Consider the following 20,908-nt stretch of genomic DNA (forward strand, 5'->3'; position numbering starts at 1 on the left):
AATCACTAAGTAAAGAACTGAATGCAACTGCTCCTTCCTCCAGCACTTCTCAAGATGTGAAGGTCAAACTGTTGCAGTCAGAGTAGAATTTCAAACTGCATTCTCAGGGTAAGAAGGAAAAGGTGCACTTGGGTCCCACTCAGCCCTCTCATATATTAAAACACGCAGGTGCATAAAGGCTCCCAGCTTTTAGAGATGTGCAAGCCCTTTGAAAATCCCCGTGCTCTTTTGCTGTTTCTGTTGACCCATTTCTTAAATGTTTTCTCTTGAATTTACACCGGGCAGAAGATGGGACTAAAATACCTTCAGCATTTTTATTTCACAGACATGAAAGTTAAAAGGCTGTTTATTGCTTTAAATTCCAATCCACCACTTGCTGTTGCAATGGAGTGACTTTCTGCTACAGTTTCTCCCACTACTGGAAAACAAATGCTTTTACTGGTAAATCAAATGCCTCCCTGACATCGATCCCGTCAGATCTCGGAAGCTGAGCAGGGTCAGCCCCGGATTAGTACTTGGATGGGAGACCTCCTGGGCAATGCCGGGGGCTGCAGGTTCTAGTCCTGAGGACTTCACTGCCACTGTCCAAGCTCGCTCGGCCGTGGCAGATGAACCTCAGGAGTTAAACGGTGGGGCCAGTTCTGGGCACGCTGAGCCTCACCTGAAATCCACTGCGCAGGCTGGAAGGGCACGTGGGGACAGCCCTGCCCAAAGCTTCGTTCAGCGAAGCTGAGCCACACACACACAAATTCCATATCTCCTTTTTCCACCAAAAGGTGGGATAAAGGTGTCCGTGGTAACAGAACTAAACCTACAAAACCACATCAACCCAACTTGTAAACCTCAGAAGACATTATTTAAAGCACAAGCCCACAGGGATCTAAAACCAGACTTGGTGTTTGTGTGTCATTCCTTCCCTCCTGCAGAAGGGGGGACACAGCTTTGTGTACAGAGCCAGAGTAACCCCAAGTAACTGCAGGAAACTGCCCCCAACTCTGAGCCTTGTAAACTGAACCTGCAGAGTGTGTTGCTTCGGCTCCTTTTATGAGTTGTGAAAGTTAATAATCCAGTGTAACAGTCCTTGAACATGAAGTGCAAGCTCAGAAAAATCAGTGAACAAATAAAGGCCACAATTGTACACTGCAAACACAAACTGCTGCTCAAAAAGCCAAGTCCTCCAAAGGGGAGAGGCTGGCAAAGAGACTCCTGCAGCTGTGAATACACCCCCCTGTCCCCCTCTCGTAACTTCAGGAGTGACAAGGGGAAAAATCCCTTTTAAGGAAGCATTTCATGGCAGTCAAGTCCTGATGTTCTGCACCCCATTCCACTCCCTTGTGGAAGGGAACACGAGCTGCAGGCACGTTTCTTTTCCTGCCCCTGTTCTGAGCTGCTGCACCAGTTGTTGGCCAAAAATAACCCCATTCCACAGCCATATATGTGCAGGAGGCTGCAGTGCTGCTCCAGGAGAGCCAGGCTGCTCCTCCAGCCCTGCCATGCACATCACCCAGCTGAACCGGGACTGCCTCCTGCACCTCTTCTCTTTCCTGGACAAAAACAGTAGGAAAAATTTAGCAAAAACATGTCACAAGTTGCTGGAAGTGTTTCAGGATCCTTTACTGTGGTCTTTGTTGAACTTTCATTCTCCAGTGGAACTAAAGAAGGATAATTTTCTCCTGGGACCTGCTTTGAAACACTTGTCCATCTGCTGGTATTCAGAGAGAGTCAAGGTGTGTAACATTGAGGACTGGATGAAAAACAGTTTCCAGAAAGAGTTCTGCCACAGGCATGAGAACACTGTCAGTGACTTTTTACTAGAGGTTTGCAACAGGTACGTTCTTTGGGTGTGACTGGGGAGCTTCACTGCCTTGAAATGAGTGAAGTGAGAGCTTCTAATTATCTTGGTTTTAAAATACTCCATCCAACCTGCCTTAAATGGAGCATAAAGTATGTGAGTGCTTTGATTTTACAATTTTAATGCGATATTAAGCTCATTTTATAGTGGCAATAATGAGTACTTCCTACTACTGACTTCCCTTCAGCCTATTTTGTTCTTCTGTGTTCTTGAAGAATGAATAACTAACAGGGGAAGGTGCAGTGCTGCCTCCCTGACCCACGTGGAGTGGCAGTGTCTGGGGTGGGAGCCTGTGGGAAAGTCATGACTTCAAACACTAAACACAAAACATAACAGTCAAGTTCATTAATCATGTTACTAAACAGATTTATTTCAGTCTCAGAAATAAGTATTGCTATTATACTGTAATTTAACTCAGATTCTTAGAAAGTACACTAAGGGAAGATAAAGAGTAAAAGCAGCTCTGAGTGCAGAGCATTTCTCACAACAGTTTTGCTGCTGCAAAGCAGGTCTAAGGAAAGAAAATATCAATTCCCTGAGGAGGTGCAAAGAGGCAGAGCCAAACCTGAGTGCCGGCAGGGCCAAGGCTGGCTGTGGGCCCAGCTCAGAGCCCACAGGGGTGGCACCTGAGTGCCACAGTCAGCCCACAGCTCCAGCAGGAACATTGGAAAAAGCCAAGAAATCACAGGATACTCAACAGGACGCAGTGACTGGTGAGAGCTGCACCAGTGGAGCTCAAAACAAGGCTTGGAGTTGATGTTCAAAATGGAGCAGCTTTAAGTTGCAAGTACCAAATTTCAGAAGTAACTGTTTTAGAAAAACTGATAAAAATCTGGATTAATAAGCAAAGGATCAGCACACCTGTTCCTACAAAGGATAATACAAGTTCCTGTCCTTTTTTGCAGCAATCATTGAGAGTTCCCCTTGGAACAAAATTCCCAGCATTCAAATGCAAATCAAATACCCAGTTTTCTCCCCGAGTGTGAAGTACTTTTATTCTGTTGAAGGCATAGGGGAGCTCAGGTCTGAGCCTTTCCTGACCCTGCCAGCTTTTCTCTCTTAACTGTTCCTGACATGAGTAAAAAACGAAGCTCCTGCAGCTGACATCTCACTGAGTTCCTTCAGCTCGGGAGGGGAGGTCAGGCAGCAGCAGGGACAGGGTGGGGTATGGAGGACCATTTTTTAAGCACAAATGACGGGGCTCCAGTGATGGCAGGACCCTGGATGCCACCACTGCTGCTGTGCCCCTAAACCCAAGTGCTGTGAGCACTGAGCTGCCAATGGAAGTGCTCACAGACACCTCACACTTCCGACAGGATGAACAGGCTCAGGTCAGAGCAACATCAGCATCACCTGTGCTAATGCACAGACATGAATCTGTGTCTAGCCAAACAGATGCTGCTGAAGTGCTGCTGCCTGGAGAGGTGTGAGCAGGAGCCACACACTTCACAGGTTTGCAGGTTGGGGCATGGGGGCCCTGCCCAAGAGCTGCTCCAGGTCTGTCTCGGGGACAGCCAGCAGACTGACTGGGAACAGCCTTTCTGTGCCTTCCCAGGGCAGCCCAAGCAGCAAGAAAAAGCTTTTTCCCTTTTCTACATCACTGTTTGTCAGTGGAGTTCTCACCAGTTTCAGTGACTCAAAGGAAAGTTTAAGGCCGGGGGGGGGGGGGGGGGGGGGGGGGGGGGGGGTCAAACATTAACACTCTTAGGTAGCAGCTGGCACCTGTTCTTCAGTAAACCCAATGAGCTGCAACAGACCCCTAATTCCTGAAAATCCACAGTGGGAGTGTCCTACCTGCCCATGCACAGCAATCTCTTCTCTCAGCTGTCCTCACCTTCATCCTGAAAGGAATCTCATCTCTGCTGGGTCTTCACTCCCTGTGCCCCACAGCACCTTGCAGCTCCCTAAGAAAACACAGTGGAGCTGCAGCTCCAATAGGTGTCCACAGCCCCTTCTCCATTGCCAGCAGCTTAGTAGTACCCTGTGTTTGCTGTAGTGGGGCAGGGTGGGTTCCTTCTGAACTCATAGGTACAAAGATGCTGCACGTGCGTTCTGTCAGCCCCTCTGTTCACTGGAAGCAGATGTAAATGAACAGTAAAATAGAAGACAGATTTATTTCCTTTATTCCTTTATGCAGCATGAAGAAATGTTTCATTTCCCCCAACAGATACTTTGGTGATCTGAGTTAATCTAAGTCAGCCTCCATTTCAGAAGTTTTTAAGAAGCAGCAGAATTTACTTCAGTGTTTGCAGTGTCAGGAAGTGGTGGCATCTGAACAGAAGTTCTTGAACAGCTGATGGTATTTTTTGAATAAATATGGCACAAGTTATGACTCCTCTTAGTAGAGTCTGGCTGCCTGTGGTTCTAAGTACTTTGTAATTCTTCAGCAGTCTCTTCTGAATTCAGACCAAGCATTGAAGGTCATATTACAAGGCAAATCCTAAACTGCCATCAGTAAAGGTTAAGATCTCCATATACCCTCACCCACTCCAGCCTTTTTACCCCTCCTGAAGGAAGAGGAGGTGTTTTGCTACATTCCCATTTACTCCTGACAGCAGCAGCTTGTCCAGGCTCCAGGATTTATCCCTCCCATGGCCTCACCTGTTGCCTCCTGTTTCCAGGTGTCCCAACCTGCTGTCCGTGACCCTGTCTGGCTGTGGCCATGTCACCGATGAGAGCATCGAGCAGCTGCTCCTGAGCTGCCCCCGCCTGCAGACACTGCGAATTGAGAACTGTGTGCGCATCACGGACAGGGCTCTGCGGGCGGTGCCGCTCCTCGGGCGCTCGCTGCACACCCTGCACTTGGATTTCTGCAGGAACATCACCCACGCTGGGCTGCAGGAGCTCAGGGAGAAGTGCCCCTCAGTTCTGCTGCGGGCAGAGAGAAGTGCCAACATGATCCCAGACAGCCAGCCAGAAAAAAGGCTGATGCTGGAAAAAGCTGCAAGAAAATTGGTTCAGCTTTAAGTGCAGTAAATTGTATAATGTGTGTGATCAGTGCTGGTACTTCACCTCACTTGAACTCTCCTCATCCGTGGCTGCTTTCATGATTCAGAGTCTAAAAAATGGTCGATTTGTCTTGTAAAGGCTGTACTGGGAACAGGCATTTCCCCCAGGACAGGCTTAAGGAAAAACTTGTTTGCTCTCTGTTGTTCCTTGACACAGGAAACCCCTGAACTGCTCCCACAAAATCCTGCAGGACACCCTGCTGTGGGGGTGGGTGGGTGGAATGCCCCTCACTCAGAAGGAAGCAGCAGTGGGGCCAAATCATCATCTGACAGATCAATAAATTCGATGGAATTTAACAAGGTTTTACAGTGGTCTGAGAAGGTGCAGTAAGTTTGATGGCACGAATTACTGCACAGAAAAAACATACACAGTCAAAAACATACAGACAGTTGGAACTGAGGTAGAATGATTCACACAGAGATTCCAGAACACAAATATTAAGGAAAAGCCTCCCACTGAGGTTCCATCAGTAGGTTCAGAGTGGACCCCACACTTTCTCAGCTCCTCAAGTAATGGGCAGGGCACAAAGCCATGACAGACACTGAGTGTGATCTCCACAAGTGTCAGGGAGGAGGGATGAACAGGTTTTTGTTCAAGGACACCCACACCCATCTGCCAAGGGGGACAACCACTCCCTGCAGGGTCTTTCCAGCAGAAGCCTCACAAGCAGCAGCACTTCCTTAGTGATGAACAAAGGGAGAGAATGACCTGGGCTTTCTGATTAAACAAAGAAAGCACAGCTCCAAACAGGCTGACCCTTTCCATGATGGACTTATATAATGTGAGATACACCAGGAAATCTTCAAGTTGACATTAAAGGAAGCACAGTATGAACAAAGGCTGGTTTTGAGAACTAACCTACAGGAACAGAGAGTTACTTGCAACTTGTGGCTTTAAATGCTAAATTAGGAACACACTGCAGACCACTGTACATAAACACCCACTTCTCACTGCCAAGTACAAAACAAGGAGCTATTTTCACCCCAAACCACAAGGCCATCCCCTTCCTGCTGCTCTGCTACACCAAAGTGAAGCTTCACTGAAATTCTGCAGGTGATGCTGTGCCATCTACAGAACCTGGCACCAAAGGGTGGCAGTTTTATTTTGCTGCATAAAATTTCCTGTGATACAACACCCTGGGTTTGGTATTCAGGACTGGTAACATCATATTCCAAGACTTTATTCCCTTCCAGACTTTTCCTGAGGAAAGTTAAACCTTCCTGTGTCCTGCAGTCACCCAACCCAAGTCTGACTTGTGGGTCACTCTCAGTCCAACAACACAGAAAAGACCATTGTGATCAAGTGTGAGTTCTTCGGGGTTTTGTTTGAACTGCAGCATTTCTCAAGCCCTGCGCTCTACTCCATGAGTGAGCACATCCTCAAATTCTGCTTTCCATTATCTCCCACTTTGTTCAGCAATTCTGATTTCAGAATTGTGACTCCTGAAGAGCATACCCTACAGTCAAAATCCTGCCCATTCCTGCTGACTCTGCAGCTGAACTTGCATTTACTTTTTAATCTCTGTCCTATCCAGTATAATCCACTGAAGGACTTTATGCTTCCCAAGAAAGGCAGGTCATGAAATGTGGGAGAACCAGTGGCAGTTCAGCTTCCACATCCATCAGGCCCAGGCTGTGTATGGACCAGCTCCACAAACAGGACCCTGAACAGTTCCAGCTTAGACCACAGTGAGGTCTACAGCAGTGAAGATTTCATTTTAAATCTAAACCTTACACAGAACAGGAACACCTGAGTGTGTGTGCGTGTGTGTGTGTGTGTGTGTGTGTGTGTGTGTTCTTAAAGCAAATGTAGAAGTATTAACTCCTGGGAACACTGTTCTGAGCCAGGAAGAGTCTCCACACCTCTGTTCCATCACCACCAGTCACCCAGGACTCTGCCTGTGCCACAAGCCTGGCCCTCATTTACATGGTTGGCAATTAACCCACTGCAGTAACAGCACTGATGAAATCTGCATGTCAGAAACATGTGAACTGGAATTCAACCATATCAAGACTATCATGGTTTAAAAATAATCTGCTGCATTTTAACAGTTATTTGCAGGTTTAGTTTTGCAGCCTTGCTACTTGTCTGCATTTGAATTTTTGACGTAACTGAAGACTGTAAGAGCCAGCCTGTCCTCTAAGGAAATCTGAGACTTTTCTGACTTCTTCAGAAATTATTCAAGGGGGTCACCCATCCAACATGATGCATGTTTTCCTTGACATTTAGACAATAGTGTGACTGCAGTACTTCTCTAAAACAAAAAGAACATGTGAAAAAGTGCTGCTGAAGTAGAGCAAACTTCTCCCCTTGCTCATGGGTATCTAAACTACACAACCAAATCCTCAAGTTAGGGCTCAGTTCCTTAGGAATAACTGGTTTGATTTTCCAATTTCTCACCATATTCTTTTTACAACATTGTTGCTCCTTTAATTAATGTGCAGGAAATGCTTGGGGTGTCACAGGGACCAACGTGGCCCCGGTGCCTCAGTGCTGAAAGAAAGATTTATCTCAGCTGCTACATTGCCTTTTGTTCATGTTTGAACAGAGAGAATGGAAACGTGTTACCAAAACGCCACTTGAAGCCAATTTTTACTGCAACAGCAGTTCTGTAAAATTGTATTTCCAGTTTCTCTAGGAAGGTGAATGTCAAACCATTTCTGCAGAACCATTTCATTACACTACATGCCCAGGGTGGCTTCTTCCCTCTGCAGGAACTGATGAGCCAGCTATGAACTACTGAAAACATTCTTCATGGCAGGCAGCAAAAATGGAACTTCCCAGCTCCCAGCACATGGGAACGTACTCACTGCTGCTTTCCATCCTGGTTAGCTGGTCCACAGATGTCCTTGGCACACTCTAATTTGGCTCAGCTAGGAAATAAACCACAGCATCACAGCAACTTAGTCAAACAGAAGTGAATTCTAGAGAAATACGTGAGAGTATCTGTAAAAAACACCCAGAAAACAAACAAGATAATTGAATTATTGCCTCTTCATAACTTACACATATTTAATGGCATGACACTGTAAAGCTCTGCCTTTTTTTTTTCTTTTTTACTTTATAGATCTAAAAAGGATCTTTGCCTATTTATATACAAATGCTCTGTGTCTTTTTACTTTGCTCTTCCCCAACTGGAACAGAGATATTTGTCCATGATGTGGCAAAATATGAACACAATTTTGCTGATCCATTTTTTCAGCACCAATAATAAATTTTCTCACTTAGCAATTCAATGTGAAAACTGAGTATATAAGGTGATTACATTTTACTCAGGGTATGGTGGAAGGATGGAAATACAGTTTTCTCTGGTTCCAAGCAGTTAAAAATCCATCAAGCACAACCTTTTAATGAAAATCAGCATTTACGAAATCAACATCCTCTTTCACTTTACTGTAAACTGCCTCCAAGAATACTCTCATATCTAACAAGTCAACTGCACAGTCCATATAAAACTGCAATTTTTAGGCACAGCTCTATTATTTTCTGTGCCTCATTGAAACAGGCTGACAAATTAGTAGCACTAAGACACATCAACAAAGTCTGGCAGGCAATAACAGGACTTAATACAGCATTTACCCTTTAATTTGAAATACTCTGTATTTTATGTGTTACAGCTACAAATTTAGAGCACAGTGTGAATATAATCCCCAAACACCACAGCCATGGGCCACCAAAAGCTGAGTCCAGTTTGGAACCACAGCACACAACAAGGTTTGTGTGATTTCAGAGCCCTCAGAGTCTGGGACTGCTGAGCCCCCACTGCAGTGTGGGTGGTTCCTGGTCACAGCTGAAAGCCTTGTGCCTTCTCCATGAGCCAGTAACTGGTCCTAACAGGGAGAACCTCACCAGAAAACCTCAGACCTGCATGTTCTTACAGCTTATCCAGCCCCCATGGGCACTGTGAGCTGCCAACAGTGACCAGTTTGGGCTGGGACAACCAGGACCTTTCCCAATCCATCCTTGTGAACACACAACAAACATGTCAAGAGAAACAACAGGAACTTCTGTCCTCCACTGCAGACTGGGATAGACTGTCTTGTCCCAGGTGAGATGACAATGACACACATTCTAACCAGCCCTCAGGCCCCACAGCACCTTGCCCAGGAGCTCAGAGAGGATGAGGATGGGGGGGAATGGGGCAGAGCAGCCCTGACTCACCCGGAGTCAGACTGTCCAGGCCCACTCTGGTCCTGAACACCAGCTCTCCTCTGACACCAACCATGCCTTTTAGAGGCACTGGGGAATGATCTGTGGCCCAGCACTTGCCCAAGGCACAGAGCAGAGTCTCCCTGGGCAGTGCACGTCTGTCCTGCCCAAAGATGAACATTACAATGCAAACCAAACGACCAAACGACAGCTGCAACAGAATGAGACCAAGGGCACAGCTAAGAATGTGTGAAAACCCACAGCCTCAACTACTACCCCATCACTTCCACTTGAACCTTCTGTGCTCTGACCAGGAATCAACTCTGTCAATGTATTGATTAAAAAACATGTTTTTGTCCAAAGAGGTAAAGATTTCTGAGTGGAGGTGGCAGTATGTTGTTACTGCCAACAACTCCTCTGCAGGAGCAAAATGTTTAAAGGAAAAGGAAGCAGGAGCCAAGCACAGCATGGATTGTGTTGTAGCAGGAGGGCTCAGAGCAGCCCTCAGACAGGGGGAATGCAGAGCAGAGCTGCTCATCAGTCCCTGCAGAGAAACAGCTACAGAGGCTTCAGGAGTCACACTGCAACTGCCTGAGACAGAACACAGAGAGGGCTGAGCACACCACCTACACCACAAAAGCATACAAGCGACCACAGAGTCTTGAATTTGCTTTATTTTTCTCTGCATAAGGAACCCTGCACAGGCAATTCAAATTAAAACAAAATAAATATATGAATAGTCATGTAAAACAGTCCTGGCTAATGAACAATTATACACAATGTACAACTCTTCATGTTCACTGGGAGGGCTTACAAATGTACTATTCCCAACAAAAATGCACCAAAATGTCTCCATGCAAACTTACCAAAAGTGACCAAAAAAGGAGAAAAAACTTACCCATCAGATTTTTTGTTTGGTTTTTCCTTTTTCCTTTTGTACAACCACAAAAAAATAAAAACATCTAATTTTTGTTGTTACATTTAGAATAACTAAATGTGGCCACCATCTATTAACATCTGGTTTTATGCTCCTAAAACATCTATGGTTACTGTAAAATCATGTCAATGCTGAACTGGACTTTGGGCACTATGCGTGGTCAAAGGAGGATGGTTTTGTTCACAGAGTGTTAATAATCTGTGTCTGAGCCCTCTGCATTGTCCACATTCCTGGAGAGCATGTAATTGTCCATGTCTATAGACCTGCAGTTGTTGATTGCATAGCGCAGGCGCTCTGCCATCACAAGCTGGCTGGAGTAGGGCGGGAGGCGCAGCTGGAAGAAGCACGTCTGTGAGGTAGGCAAGCTGTCATAAGGCTGTGGGGGGACAGAAGGGCACCTGGTGAGTTCTGAGGGCAGGGAATATGCCACACACCCTCTCTCACTGCTCCTTGCCTTCCTCCTATCACTCAGCATTGCACATTCCATCCCCAAACTCCTCTCAGGAAGCAGAGTGGCCTCCCCTGTTGGCAGCATTTGTTTCAGCCTTAAGGACGTTCAAAATTCTGCTCCATCACCTACTCTGTAGGTAATTCAACCCATTAAGGCAATTCACCTCTTTGAAAAGCTGATCCCACTACTCAGCCCTCTGGAAGATACCAAGCAACAATCAAACTCCATCCCATAGTGTGTCCCAACATGCGGCAATTTGAGACACCTGACCAAAGATGACAGACAAACCACTGTTATCTTAGATTTTCTCATCATGGGTTTGATTCATGTTGTTCACAGAGAACATGTTTTCACTGCACAAACCTCCAAAATAATGCCAAATGAAGCATCCTGTATGTAAAATAATACAGTGGAAACTGATTGAAGTGGTTTTTAAATGTTACAGTTCACAAGTGGTCACGTGTTCCAGAAAATTAAAACTTTAAAACAGAATGAACATTACCAAACAAAAGAAGAAATAGGAACAGAAAATCACTATGGACAAGTTCCAATAGAAGAAGGTTTGTTTATGATGCAAGAATTTGTCTTGACCTCCAATCACCAACTGCACCAAATTAATTAAGATGCAATTCATGCAGCCTATGTCCTTCTACACAATAAAAATGTTCGGGGTTAACTCAGAGCACATCCCATCCCATACTTTTTCTGCAAGTTTAAGTTAGAGAAACTGTCTCCTCCTGGCACAGGACAGATATACTAGAGATGAATAAAATAATCATAATAATAAAAAGACAAACCCAGCAACTTACCCTATCAACCTTCATGATTTGGAACCGCTGGGAGATGTCAGCTGTGTTGGCTGGCAGCCGAGACCTTCCCGACACAAACCTCATGAAGAGGACCCTCTCCTCATTGGAGAACTCCTCCAGGGTGTGCCAGAACCACTGCACCAGCTGGTGCTGCTCATCTACCTCCCGGTACCGCACCACCTTCTTCAGCACCTCCACAGAGATCTCGGGCATTCCACACACCATCTGCTCCAACTGCTTGGCAGTCAGAAGGGACAGCAAAGGGACGGGAACAATCCAAGACATTCCTTCCCTGACAGCAGCCACCTGTGGGCCAAAACCAGAGCAGACACTTGAGATGCAATTGTCCTATCTCTGCCACTTCTGCACCATCCAAATACAGAGTAATTTCTCAGCTGAGAAATGGGAGAGAGAGACAGAACACCTGCAAGTACAGCCTCACACACCCCCACCCGGCAAGGGCTGCATTGTTTCTCAAAATCCTAGAGAATGTTATAGATATTTTTAATTGCAATTGCACATTAAAAAGCATGTTTTGATACTAAACAAAACTACTTAAAGTACAAGCTAGCAGCACAACTGATAATTGCTAAATCAAGTTGCTGTGTAAATACAAATCAGACTTTGTTCCACCTCAGGTGTGTATAAGAATGCCGTATTTGTTCTGCAAGACTTAGGATTTGGTACCACTGATGAGGAAGCTGCTTTTCTAACCCAGGTAATAATACCATGCATGCACCTGTATCCTGTAACTAGTACACTGCTCTCCCAAGGGTCACTGATCAAATGGCAAAACACACACAAGTTTGCCAACAGGTAACGAACATTTCACAAGACATATAATGAAATATTTTCAGCTTCTGTGCTAAAGCAGAAGAAAAACTTTTAAGTGAAACAGTTCTTTGTCAAAATTATGTACTTCAGCTATTTTTTATGTTGTTAAAATGTCGAATGATACTTCCCAGCATGCAAAATTTCAGGCTCTTTCCTCACATGGGGACTACTCCAATACAGGACAAGCCCTGATTTCTAACGCTCTTCTGCCAACTGAGCAATTACTCAGAAAAGTAGGACTAATTTAAAAGAAAATCCCAAAACAGTTTGTGGGGGAAGAAAAGCCACAGGGATGTAGTGAAGATGCAGAAAGCCAAGCTCTTCTTACCACAAACTGTGATGGAAACTGGAGTAAATCAGCTCCCTGTTCCCCCCACAGCAGGTGGGTCACACCGAGTCTTACCTGACGGTCCATCTCATGGAGTCTGTACTCAATGGCCCTCTCCACATACTCTTTCCTGTTTGAAAAGGTAAGTGGGATACTGTTCCCTCCAGGGATTATGGGAACCATTTTACCATCAGCACTTTGGCCAACAAAAGAATCTAAAGGAATCATCTGTGATGAAAATAGGAAAAGCAGAAGTCACTCTAGTGATCCAAGTTTAACATCTTACTTAAGTCACCTAAAACTATATATAATAAGATCACTAAGTATTCTAAATACACACGAAGTGCTTGTTATGCCAAGAATGGAGACTGAAATGATCTGAATACTGAAGTGAAGGTCAATCTGAAAAAGTAACCACCTCCAGAAAAAACCTGAAAGCTTCAACTTTCCTATCTTACCTCATGGAAATTTTCTTCAGTAATCCCACTGTCTTCAATGTGAAGAATGCTGTTGAGGGTCTGCACATAGAGCAGATCTACCTCCTCCAAATCCTCCAAGATGAGTGGGATACAACAAAGTTGCTTCCATACCATTGGAGCCAAATGAAGATCTAATGGCTTTTTTGTACGAATAGCTACACCCATGAGAATGCCCAGGAACTTAAACTGCATGAGATGTTCATCTAAACATGCTGAAGGGTTAAAGAGAAACCTGAAAAAAACAGAGTCAGTGAAAAGATTGTGGTATTGTTTCTGCGCTACTTCACTAGAAAACATTTCTAATCACAGCACAGTAACTGTCAACACCCTTATCACCAAGGGGTGTCCAGATCAGAACGTTCTTGTTATCTTTAGCTGCTGCAGCACTGGGGGCTGAGGAAGCAGCACTCCTGACCACAAAGGTTGGCTCTCCCCATGTTACTCTGAATTCTGCCACCAACAATCCAGCAAGTGCACGTTAAAACCACGCCCTGTCCTCCACAATAAATAACGTCACAACCTGAAGGAAAAATGTACTGGAGACAATCATGAAGCCTCATCATTTGGTACAAAACAGTTAATAGAACATTTTGATTTTTCACCCACTAGCATCTGCAAAAAAAGCAAATCCTGCCCAACTCACCTGTCCCTGTTGTAGCCTACTTCAGCTGTAGCATTTGGGGAAGGAATGAGCAGGTCAACTATTCCAGTTTCCAGTTCCTTAAAAATCAACAACAAAGAGGATTCCTTAGACACAGGGGTAACAAACCTATGCCAGAACTATTAAGACATTATAGAATTACACAACAGAATATTCCACTACAGTGATGATTACTCTTTACAAATTATTATGAAACACTGAGAAGAAAGTAAACATGGCAGGATGATTGTAAGTAATAAAAAAGCTTTTTTTTTCCAAGACCTGCCCTTATGTCAGACTATAATGGTTATTTTCCTGTGGCTGCTCTGTGATACATTCCTGGTACCTGTTTCCAAACTAACCAGAAGCCATAATCATAAGCTCTTTACCCTACTGGTGCAGCTTTTCCAAGAACCAAAAAAATGCCTGTTCTGAACCTTCATCACACCTCAGATTCAATGTAAACTGTCTAGGAAAGAACCCCAAAATTATGCCTCAAACCCTTACCTGAATCAACCCTAGTCTTACAGACTTCAGAAAATCCATGAATAAAGGGAGTTCTTCAGTTTCTTCCACCCTGTACCCTTACTCTAACTCCAGTGTCAGCTCCAGCCGTATCCATAGCTCTTGTCCTGTCCCAGACTAAGCAGAGAGACTAATTATCCTCCCTAATCCTCATTTGAGGCTTTGGGAAGACTAAGGAACAACCAAACTTCTGCAGCCAGCACTGCCCTGAATCTTCCCCCTGGCTACAGTCACAGTTGCATCACAGGGATGAGACTCATCCCTAAAACCACAGGCAGAGCACATCAGCACTGACCAGCTTTATCTTAGTCCTGTAGGCTGGAGCCTCCAGTTCCTGGGTAGTCTGCAAGGACAGCTGTTTAACAGTGGCCCCACAACCAGGCACTTCCTGCTACTGATGATCTTTCCAGCACTGACTATCAGAGGTGACATGTGTCTCCAGATCTGTGAGAAACACCTGCCTGAGGTGCTTCTGCACTGTATGAATGGAATGAATGTCCTGTAGTCATGGAATACAGTATAGCTTCCCTCATAGAAGGTGCTGGCTGGACAGAATGGAAGGCTGCAAAATACTCCCATGGTGTGTAGAATTCCAAGGGGGCTAATGTAACAGTAGCTATAGTGTGGCCTCCAGTGCCATGCTCTAGTAATCACAGCAGTGTTGGATCAAGGGCTGGACTTGATAACTCAGAGATCTCTTCCAACTCAGCTGATTCTATCATTTTATGATCTCCTGGACACAATCTAGGAAGGTTTCTTTATCCTCAGAGACATCCCTGAGCAGGCAGCCCTAGTGCTGTGCTCAGGACTGAAGAAAAGTACCTGCCATGCTGCAAAAAGGAAATTTGAAAAATACTAAAAGACACCAGAGAGAACAAAACCCCTACCCAGGCATTTTGAGTTCCCAGCCATACCTGACACATTTCTGTGATGGTGTCATCAAACACTCCACCAGCATCATCAGCCCCTTCCCCGACGAGTTTCACCTTCCAGGCGCGGGAGGGCAGGCGCAGGTCGGAGGCATTGAGCTTCACCACCTGCCTGGCGATCTGCACGAAGATGGGCTTGCACTTGCGGCCTCTGGAGGGAGAACACAGGGCCAACGTGGTGTCACTGTCCCAGGGCAGGGCTACAGGGCCACCAGGGCTGGCCAGAGGGCTCAGCATGCCCAGAGCTCAGGAGCGGGGTGGGTGTGGGTGTGCCAGGGGTGTGCCAGGGGTGTGCCAGCTGTGAGGGCAGCACTGACCTGGTGGAGATCCTCTTGACGGTGATCTGGGGCCCATAGTTCTTGCCCTGCACCATGGTTTTGCCGATGGAGCGCACCATGGGCAGCGTGTAAACGCGCGGTGCCAGCAGTGGCCGCAGCTGGCCCTGCACCAGCCCCCACGTCCCGGCGTTGTAGTGAGATGTGCTGTTCTGAAACACAGAATAGACATGCCCATTATGGATATTAATTCCAGTCGTTACAGAGTAAGACTGAATGAGGCACTCGGTGCCATGATCTGGTAATCACAGTGGTACTGGATCAAGGGTTGGACTTGATGATCTTGCAGGTCTCTTCCCACCCAGTTCATTCTATGATTCTGTGATTCTTACACCCTTCAGAGCAATCACTGGCACTCCAGTGTTTCAGGAAACAGGTTAGCACCTTTTGGTTTTTGTTTTGAGGACAATAAGCTTGGAAAGTGAAACACTGACAAGTCAATGCTAGTGTAAGTAAAAATAGAGAACAATACCTTCATAAAGTCTGGTTTAATCCAGAATTATATTTTTTTTTCTATTTTTTACAAAAAAAGCAACAGATCCTATTACTAAGATCCATCTTGACCTATCCAGAAACTCTCTAGCAACATGGTAAAACACACCACAGCCAAGCTGGTTTTCTCCTGTGGAATTTTACCTGGTTATTGGGACTGAGGTTAAGTAATCTCCATGAAGAGTACATGAGGTCAGAGAAATGGTAGAGCAGCCTCAGCCTTGCTCTCACTGTGTGAATGCTCACTTCCTTCAGTGCCCCGTACTGCGGTGGGATGGCATCAGGCAAGCCGAGCTGCAGAGGCACTGACACACCTGCCCCAGGAGAGAAACAAAGCAGGATCTGAGAAAGGGAGATCTGAGAAAGGGGTGCTGCTCTACTTTGGGCTGGGATGGAGGTGATTCCCCCACAGTAGTTGAATTGCCTGCTGGGGTTACAGCACGGCAGCAGCCAAATTGACAATGAGAATTTGAAACCGTGCATGGACATAAAACAACTCAAAAATTTTGCCCCAAATGTTCAGCAATCCTTGTTGCACTCGTAGGCCAGGAGCACCAGGATGGAAATGGCCCCACAGGTCCTCACCTGGAGCCCGGGGTGGCACCGGGGGCGCCGTCCAGGCGGCGCTGTGGCAGCGCCCGGCTGAGATCTGCCGCACGTTCTTGCCCTGCAGCACCGTGACCAGGGTGGGCTCCCTCACGTGGTTGGTGTGGCCCAGCCCCAGCTGGGATTGGGAGCACAAGGAAAAGGGACAGAGAACAGTCAACAGCTGTGATGACACTACAAAAACTTTCTAAGCAAAATTTCAGAGCAAATGTTAAAAAATTATGTTTATCTGCAGTATATACTGGGATTAAAAATATTTACCACAGATACGTATTTTTGTATTTTATTTTTGATAAAATGTTGCATCTGTACCCAATGAGAGGAGCAGATCAGGTGTCAAGAGAGAGCTGAAAACAGCTGGACACTTCCTGCAAGATCTTTTCCATCCTGAGGAACTACCCTGTGCTATTAAGTCATCCACATTGCACAGTCTCACACAGAGACAACCAAGCTCCTACACCTCCTCTGTGCCACTTAAATGCCATTTTTTGTTGTAGCACATAAATTCCTACAATAGTTTATAAAAATACAATGTGTAATGAGAAAGTGTAAAGAATCTGTTCTGACTTTTTACTGAGTCTCATACCATATTCTAATTTCATGTTCTAGAGCTGAAAACTTTCATATGGCAAGAGTGTATTTTTTTTACTACTAGGTATAAAACCAGTATTTTGAACCACAAGGAAAATCATGATACATTTTTCAGAATCAATTTCTCTACATTTTTTACCCTAACAATTTCATTTTTTACCCTAACAATTTCTTCTCTTCCAGAAACACCAAGTACCATATAAAAAATCACCCCAAACAAACCAAAAGCAATTAAAAAAACCCACCCCAAAGAGGTTCCTCAGAAAGTATTCTAAAAAACTTGCTCAGCAAGCCTTCTCAAAAACTCAATCCTAAAACACCAGAGGATGAAATTTGCCCAAACTTCCTGAAACATCATCAGCTAATACATGAAGAGGCTCTTTCTGATATTTGTAGCATGCAGAAATGTCAAAAAGCTGAAGTCCTTTCAAAAATTTGAGGTTTTGAGTTATACACATGGGGAAGGAGAATTCATCACTTAATCTTTTTCTGACTTTAAAAAAAAATCACTCTTTTAAAAAGGCTAGTTTACATTTTCACTGTGAAAAACCACTGAAGAGTTCACAAATCTCACTGACACCAACCATAGATTTTATTACGTTGAAAAAATCAGTTATAGCTCAAGAATTAGGTAAAAATCTAATTTTTAAAAAAGCTTGGATTAGGGTAATTTGTCTAGAACCCTTCCCAAACTGCTACCACATAGACCACAGGGCAACAATACGAAAACAACAGAAACTGCCCAAACATCCCTGCAATGATGCCCCAAGTGCACCTGCAGCGCCAGCCCAGCCTGCCAAGGGCGAGGCAGGGCAGCAGCAGTACCTGCCCCTCGGAGTTGCTGCCCCAGGCATACACGTCCCCGGTGGAGGCCAGGGCCAGTGTGTGCTCAGCACCCACAGCGATGTCCTCGATGAACACCCCGGCCAGCACTGGCACCTGCTGCGGCCGGTTGTGGTTGCGCGCACGGCCTTCAGGCAGCCCGATCAGCCGATCTGCAACATAACAGGGAGGCATCAGGGGGTTCCAGGGGCACTGCAAGGAGCACTGCACTGCAGGCATGGACACAGCTCCACATAGCCCTGCAACTGGGACACCAGTGCAACCAGGGAGATGTGGAGGGGATGTTTCCTGCAACACAGGGGTCCACATTCTGCTAAAGCTGCCTTTGCAGCCTGGAACGGTGTCCTGGTTCAGCAACAGAGACTATAGGGGTCACCATGTATTGGGGTATGCCCCTTAGTCCCAAGCAGGGGGGCAGCGTGGATTGACGGTCAGAAGAGCTCAGGCACAGCAGACATCAGAAGGCTTGATCAGAAGGCTTGCAACTTAGAGAGTTTATTCAAGATAGGTAACAGACAGCTCCTCACAGCTCATAGTAGTAGCAGTAGAAGTACTTCCTAGAAGTTCCTATTACATCATCTAATCCTCACACAGTAACATCCACACCTTTTATGCTCTCTCATATCCAACATGCCACTACATAATTGGTTAACCAATTCACCTTACATACACCACAGCCTCTCATTGGCTACAAGCCACCACACATACTCCAGGTAGCTCTGTTCTCTTTAAGGGAGAACTGTAACCTGCTTTCCTTAAGGGATGCACTCACTGTCACCCCCCACAAGAGACCTCTGTGTAGGTGTGACCAAAGCTGTGGATTCTAAACCCTCTATGCCATTTCCCATGCCTGACCCCTCAGGCATGAGCTGGGGGTGAAAGAAGCCTGTGAGAGAGGAACTGGGAGAACTCCCCTCTGGGGAGTCACTGGCACCTCCACACCCACCTGAGGGCTCATGTCTGCTCATGGATCAGCAATGATTCCAAAATCCCCCCTGACTCCCAGAGTCAGATCACCCAGTGTGGAACTCCCTGCCCTGGGGAAGGGACTGGGTGCTCCCACCTGCATCTGAGGGTGTATAATCTTGGGGTTTGGGGACTGGGGACACCACTGGTTGGATCCAGAGAAGGAGCAGAACCTGGACAGGAGGAGACCACCACTCTTGACCAGACTGTGACATCATCTGCATCAACAGGTTTTTCCCTTCCTTTAACTTTGGCTGTAGATAGGAAGGTTCAAGGGGCTGATTGACTTACCTTGTCCAAAAGTATATACATGGCCATCTTTTGTCAGTGCAACAGAGAACTGGGTTCCACAGGCAACTTTTTTGATTCCAATTCCACAGAGAATATCCACTTTCTAAGGGGGTAAAGTGAAAGGAAAACAAACTATTAAATTACAAGGATACAAAGAGAAAGTAAATATTAATTTCATCTGAAACTTCTGGTTCCAAAGAAGGAATTTTTTAAATTCCCCCTGTGCGCTGCATACATTGTTGGAGTACACTAAATATCACTTGGAAATTAATACAGGAAACAGAAACACAGCTTTTCTTGAATGGAATCAACGCTTTATGTACAATGATTCAAAATACTTCTTTTTTTACTGGGAATGAGGGGAGTGACACTGGAGGAAGTAGATGAGCGTTTAAACAACCGTCCCCTCCATTTCCAAAACAAGAAATCTCTCTTCTCTAAGAGAAGCCTCAGCTTTTCACTATTTGTATTTCTGCTGAGATAAGGTCACTGTGATTTGTGTGAAATTCTTTAGAGTACCAGGCTCAGCATCATGTGTCACCAGAATTATTTGTGCCACACTGTATTCCAACAGCATGGAATTAATAATTCACCTTCTGGAAATTACCCTCTGAACACTGTGCAACGTGTTTAACGGCACTGAAAATTTATGCAAAGAATCCTTTCCCCCTGAATTCTAACCTGTGGTGAGGACTTGGCAGTGGAATTTCCCAAACCAAGCTTGCCATAATCTCCATCTCCAAAAGCCCAAACCATTGAGCCATCTGTTGACACAGCTACAGTGTGATTGAGGCCACAGGCCACCTGGGGAAGAGAAACATGTTAATACCACCAGGTTTGCTACCACCTTACTACCAACTCAAACACTCCAATTACCTTTAAGAAGAAAAACAGTGATTTAAAAATTAAGTGTCTTTGTAAAAGCATTAAAAATTCTCTTGCTTATTAGAGTGTTTTAAAGACACTTAAGACACAGCAGTAATTTTTTCTATTTGTCTCTCTCAGCTCAGAGAACCAAAGGATAGTATTATGCTACACAACGTTCCCTGTTTAAAAATATAAAAAACCTCATCAATTCCTTCTTCAAATTAACCAAATCTTGAGATGTTAAAAGCTAAAAAACATAGGCAGTGTTGCAAAAAGAGGATCGAGAGAGTCAGGAAAGTAATTATTAAAAAAATTACGCATAGTCAGACTCTGTCATCATAACCAAAATAAAAGCCAAGGTAAAAAAAAACCCAGCTGAACACTAAAATATGTTAAAACCATCAGCTTTCCACAGAGATCCATCTAATCTTAGATAAACCATGCCTGGCCAATCTGGTACCCTTCCAGCGCCGTCACTCGCTCAGGAAGTTTCTTATTGGAAGTGTTTCCAAGTCCTAAGCGACCATAATCACCATTTCCAAAGGTAAAGAGTTTGCCATCTGCTGTCACCACAGCTGAGTGTTTGAAGCCACATGACATCTGGAGGCAAAATAATTATCATTTTTACAAACATTTTAAATTTGGAAGGAAGATTATATTGTACATGTATATATGTAACAGCTTTTCTTTCCCTAAACTGTTCCCTTCATAAAGAGCTAAACCAGACATTTCAGTATTAATGATTTCTCTAGCAACCCATCTCTTCCTTGCAATGGTAATGTTATGGAGGAGGACCAGAGGACATTTGCAGGAACAATTTGCTGGGTGACTATCTTATACTTTATAAAGAAACCAGTCAAACCCAAATATGGTTTTGTGCATTGTTAGTACTTAGGAGGAGGTTCTGGTGACTAGTTTTGTAGGTGCAAGTCACCTGCCAAGGATGAAGAGAAGCTTCTAAATCCTATCTGTACT

General features: G+C 45.1%; 2 protein-coding genes across 13 annotated transcripts in view; one reads left to right on the forward strand and one right to left on the reverse strand.

Moving 5' to 3' along the window:
• Positions 1–645: 645 nt before the first annotated feature.
• FBXL22 (F-box and leucine rich repeat protein 22) lies at positions 646–5,151 on the forward strand. Its single transcript, XM_071568817.1, has 2 exons — positions 646–1,828; positions 4,474–5,151. The coding sequence occupies exons 1-2, from the start codon at positions 1,308–1,310 to the stop codon at positions 4,817–4,819; spliced, it is 867 nt and encodes a 288-aa protein (XP_071424918.1). The 5' UTR covers positions 646–1,307; the 3' UTR covers positions 4,820–5,151.
• Positions 5,152–9,666: 4,515 nt separating this feature from the next.
• Positions 9,667–20,908, reverse strand: part of HERC1 (HECT and RLD domain containing E3 ubiquitin protein ligase family member 1) — a 123,025-nt gene continuing 111,783 nt past the window's right edge. For all 12 annotated transcript variants that reach the window (XM_071568799.1, XM_071568800.1, XM_071568807.1 and 9 more), the window contains 13 exons: positions 20,378–20,533; positions 19,748–19,870; positions 19,067–19,169; positions 17,792–17,961; positions 16,355–16,493; positions 15,914–16,083; positions 15,260–15,429; positions 14,928–15,093; positions 13,492–13,568; positions 12,828–13,080; positions 12,445–12,597; positions 11,208–11,513; positions 9,667–10,323 (listed from right to left, as the gene is read on the reverse strand). In XM_071568799.1, coding sequence (XP_071424900.1) covers positions 10,138–10,323; positions 11,208–11,513; positions 12,445–12,597; positions 12,828–13,080; positions 13,492–13,568; positions 14,928–15,093; positions 15,260–15,429; positions 15,914–16,083; positions 16,355–16,493; positions 17,792–17,961; positions 19,067–19,169; positions 19,748–19,870; positions 20,378–20,533 — 2,172 coding nt within the window. In that variant the 3' untranslated portion in view covers positions 9,667–10,137. The remainder of the gene's footprint in view (positions 10,324–11,207; positions 11,514–12,444; positions 12,598–12,827; positions 13,081–13,491; positions 13,569–14,927; positions 15,094–15,259; positions 15,430–15,913; positions 16,084–16,354; positions 16,494–17,791; positions 17,962–19,066; positions 19,170–19,747; positions 19,871–20,377; positions 20,534–20,908) is intronic.

The sequence above is a fragment of the Pithys albifrons genome, chromosome 13 (genome assembly GCF_047495875.1).
Source record: "Pithys albifrons albifrons isolate INPA30051 chromosome 13, PitAlb_v1, whole genome shotgun sequence".
Taxonomy (NCBI): domain Eukaryota; kingdom Metazoa; phylum Chordata; class Aves; order Passeriformes; family Thamnophilidae; genus Pithys; species Pithys albifrons.

What these genes read in the sequence shown, in the direction of transcription:
- FBXL22 (XM_071568817.1), top strand. Translation starts at nt 1,308, where the DNA reads ATGTTCTGCACCCCATTCCACTCCCTTGTGGAAGGGAACACGAGCTGC. An exon ending in TTACTAGAGGTTTGCAACAG is followed by an intron (nt 1,829 to 4,473) that starts GTACGTTCTTTG and finishes TCCTGTTTCCAG; the next exon opens with GTGTCCCAACCTGCTGTCCG.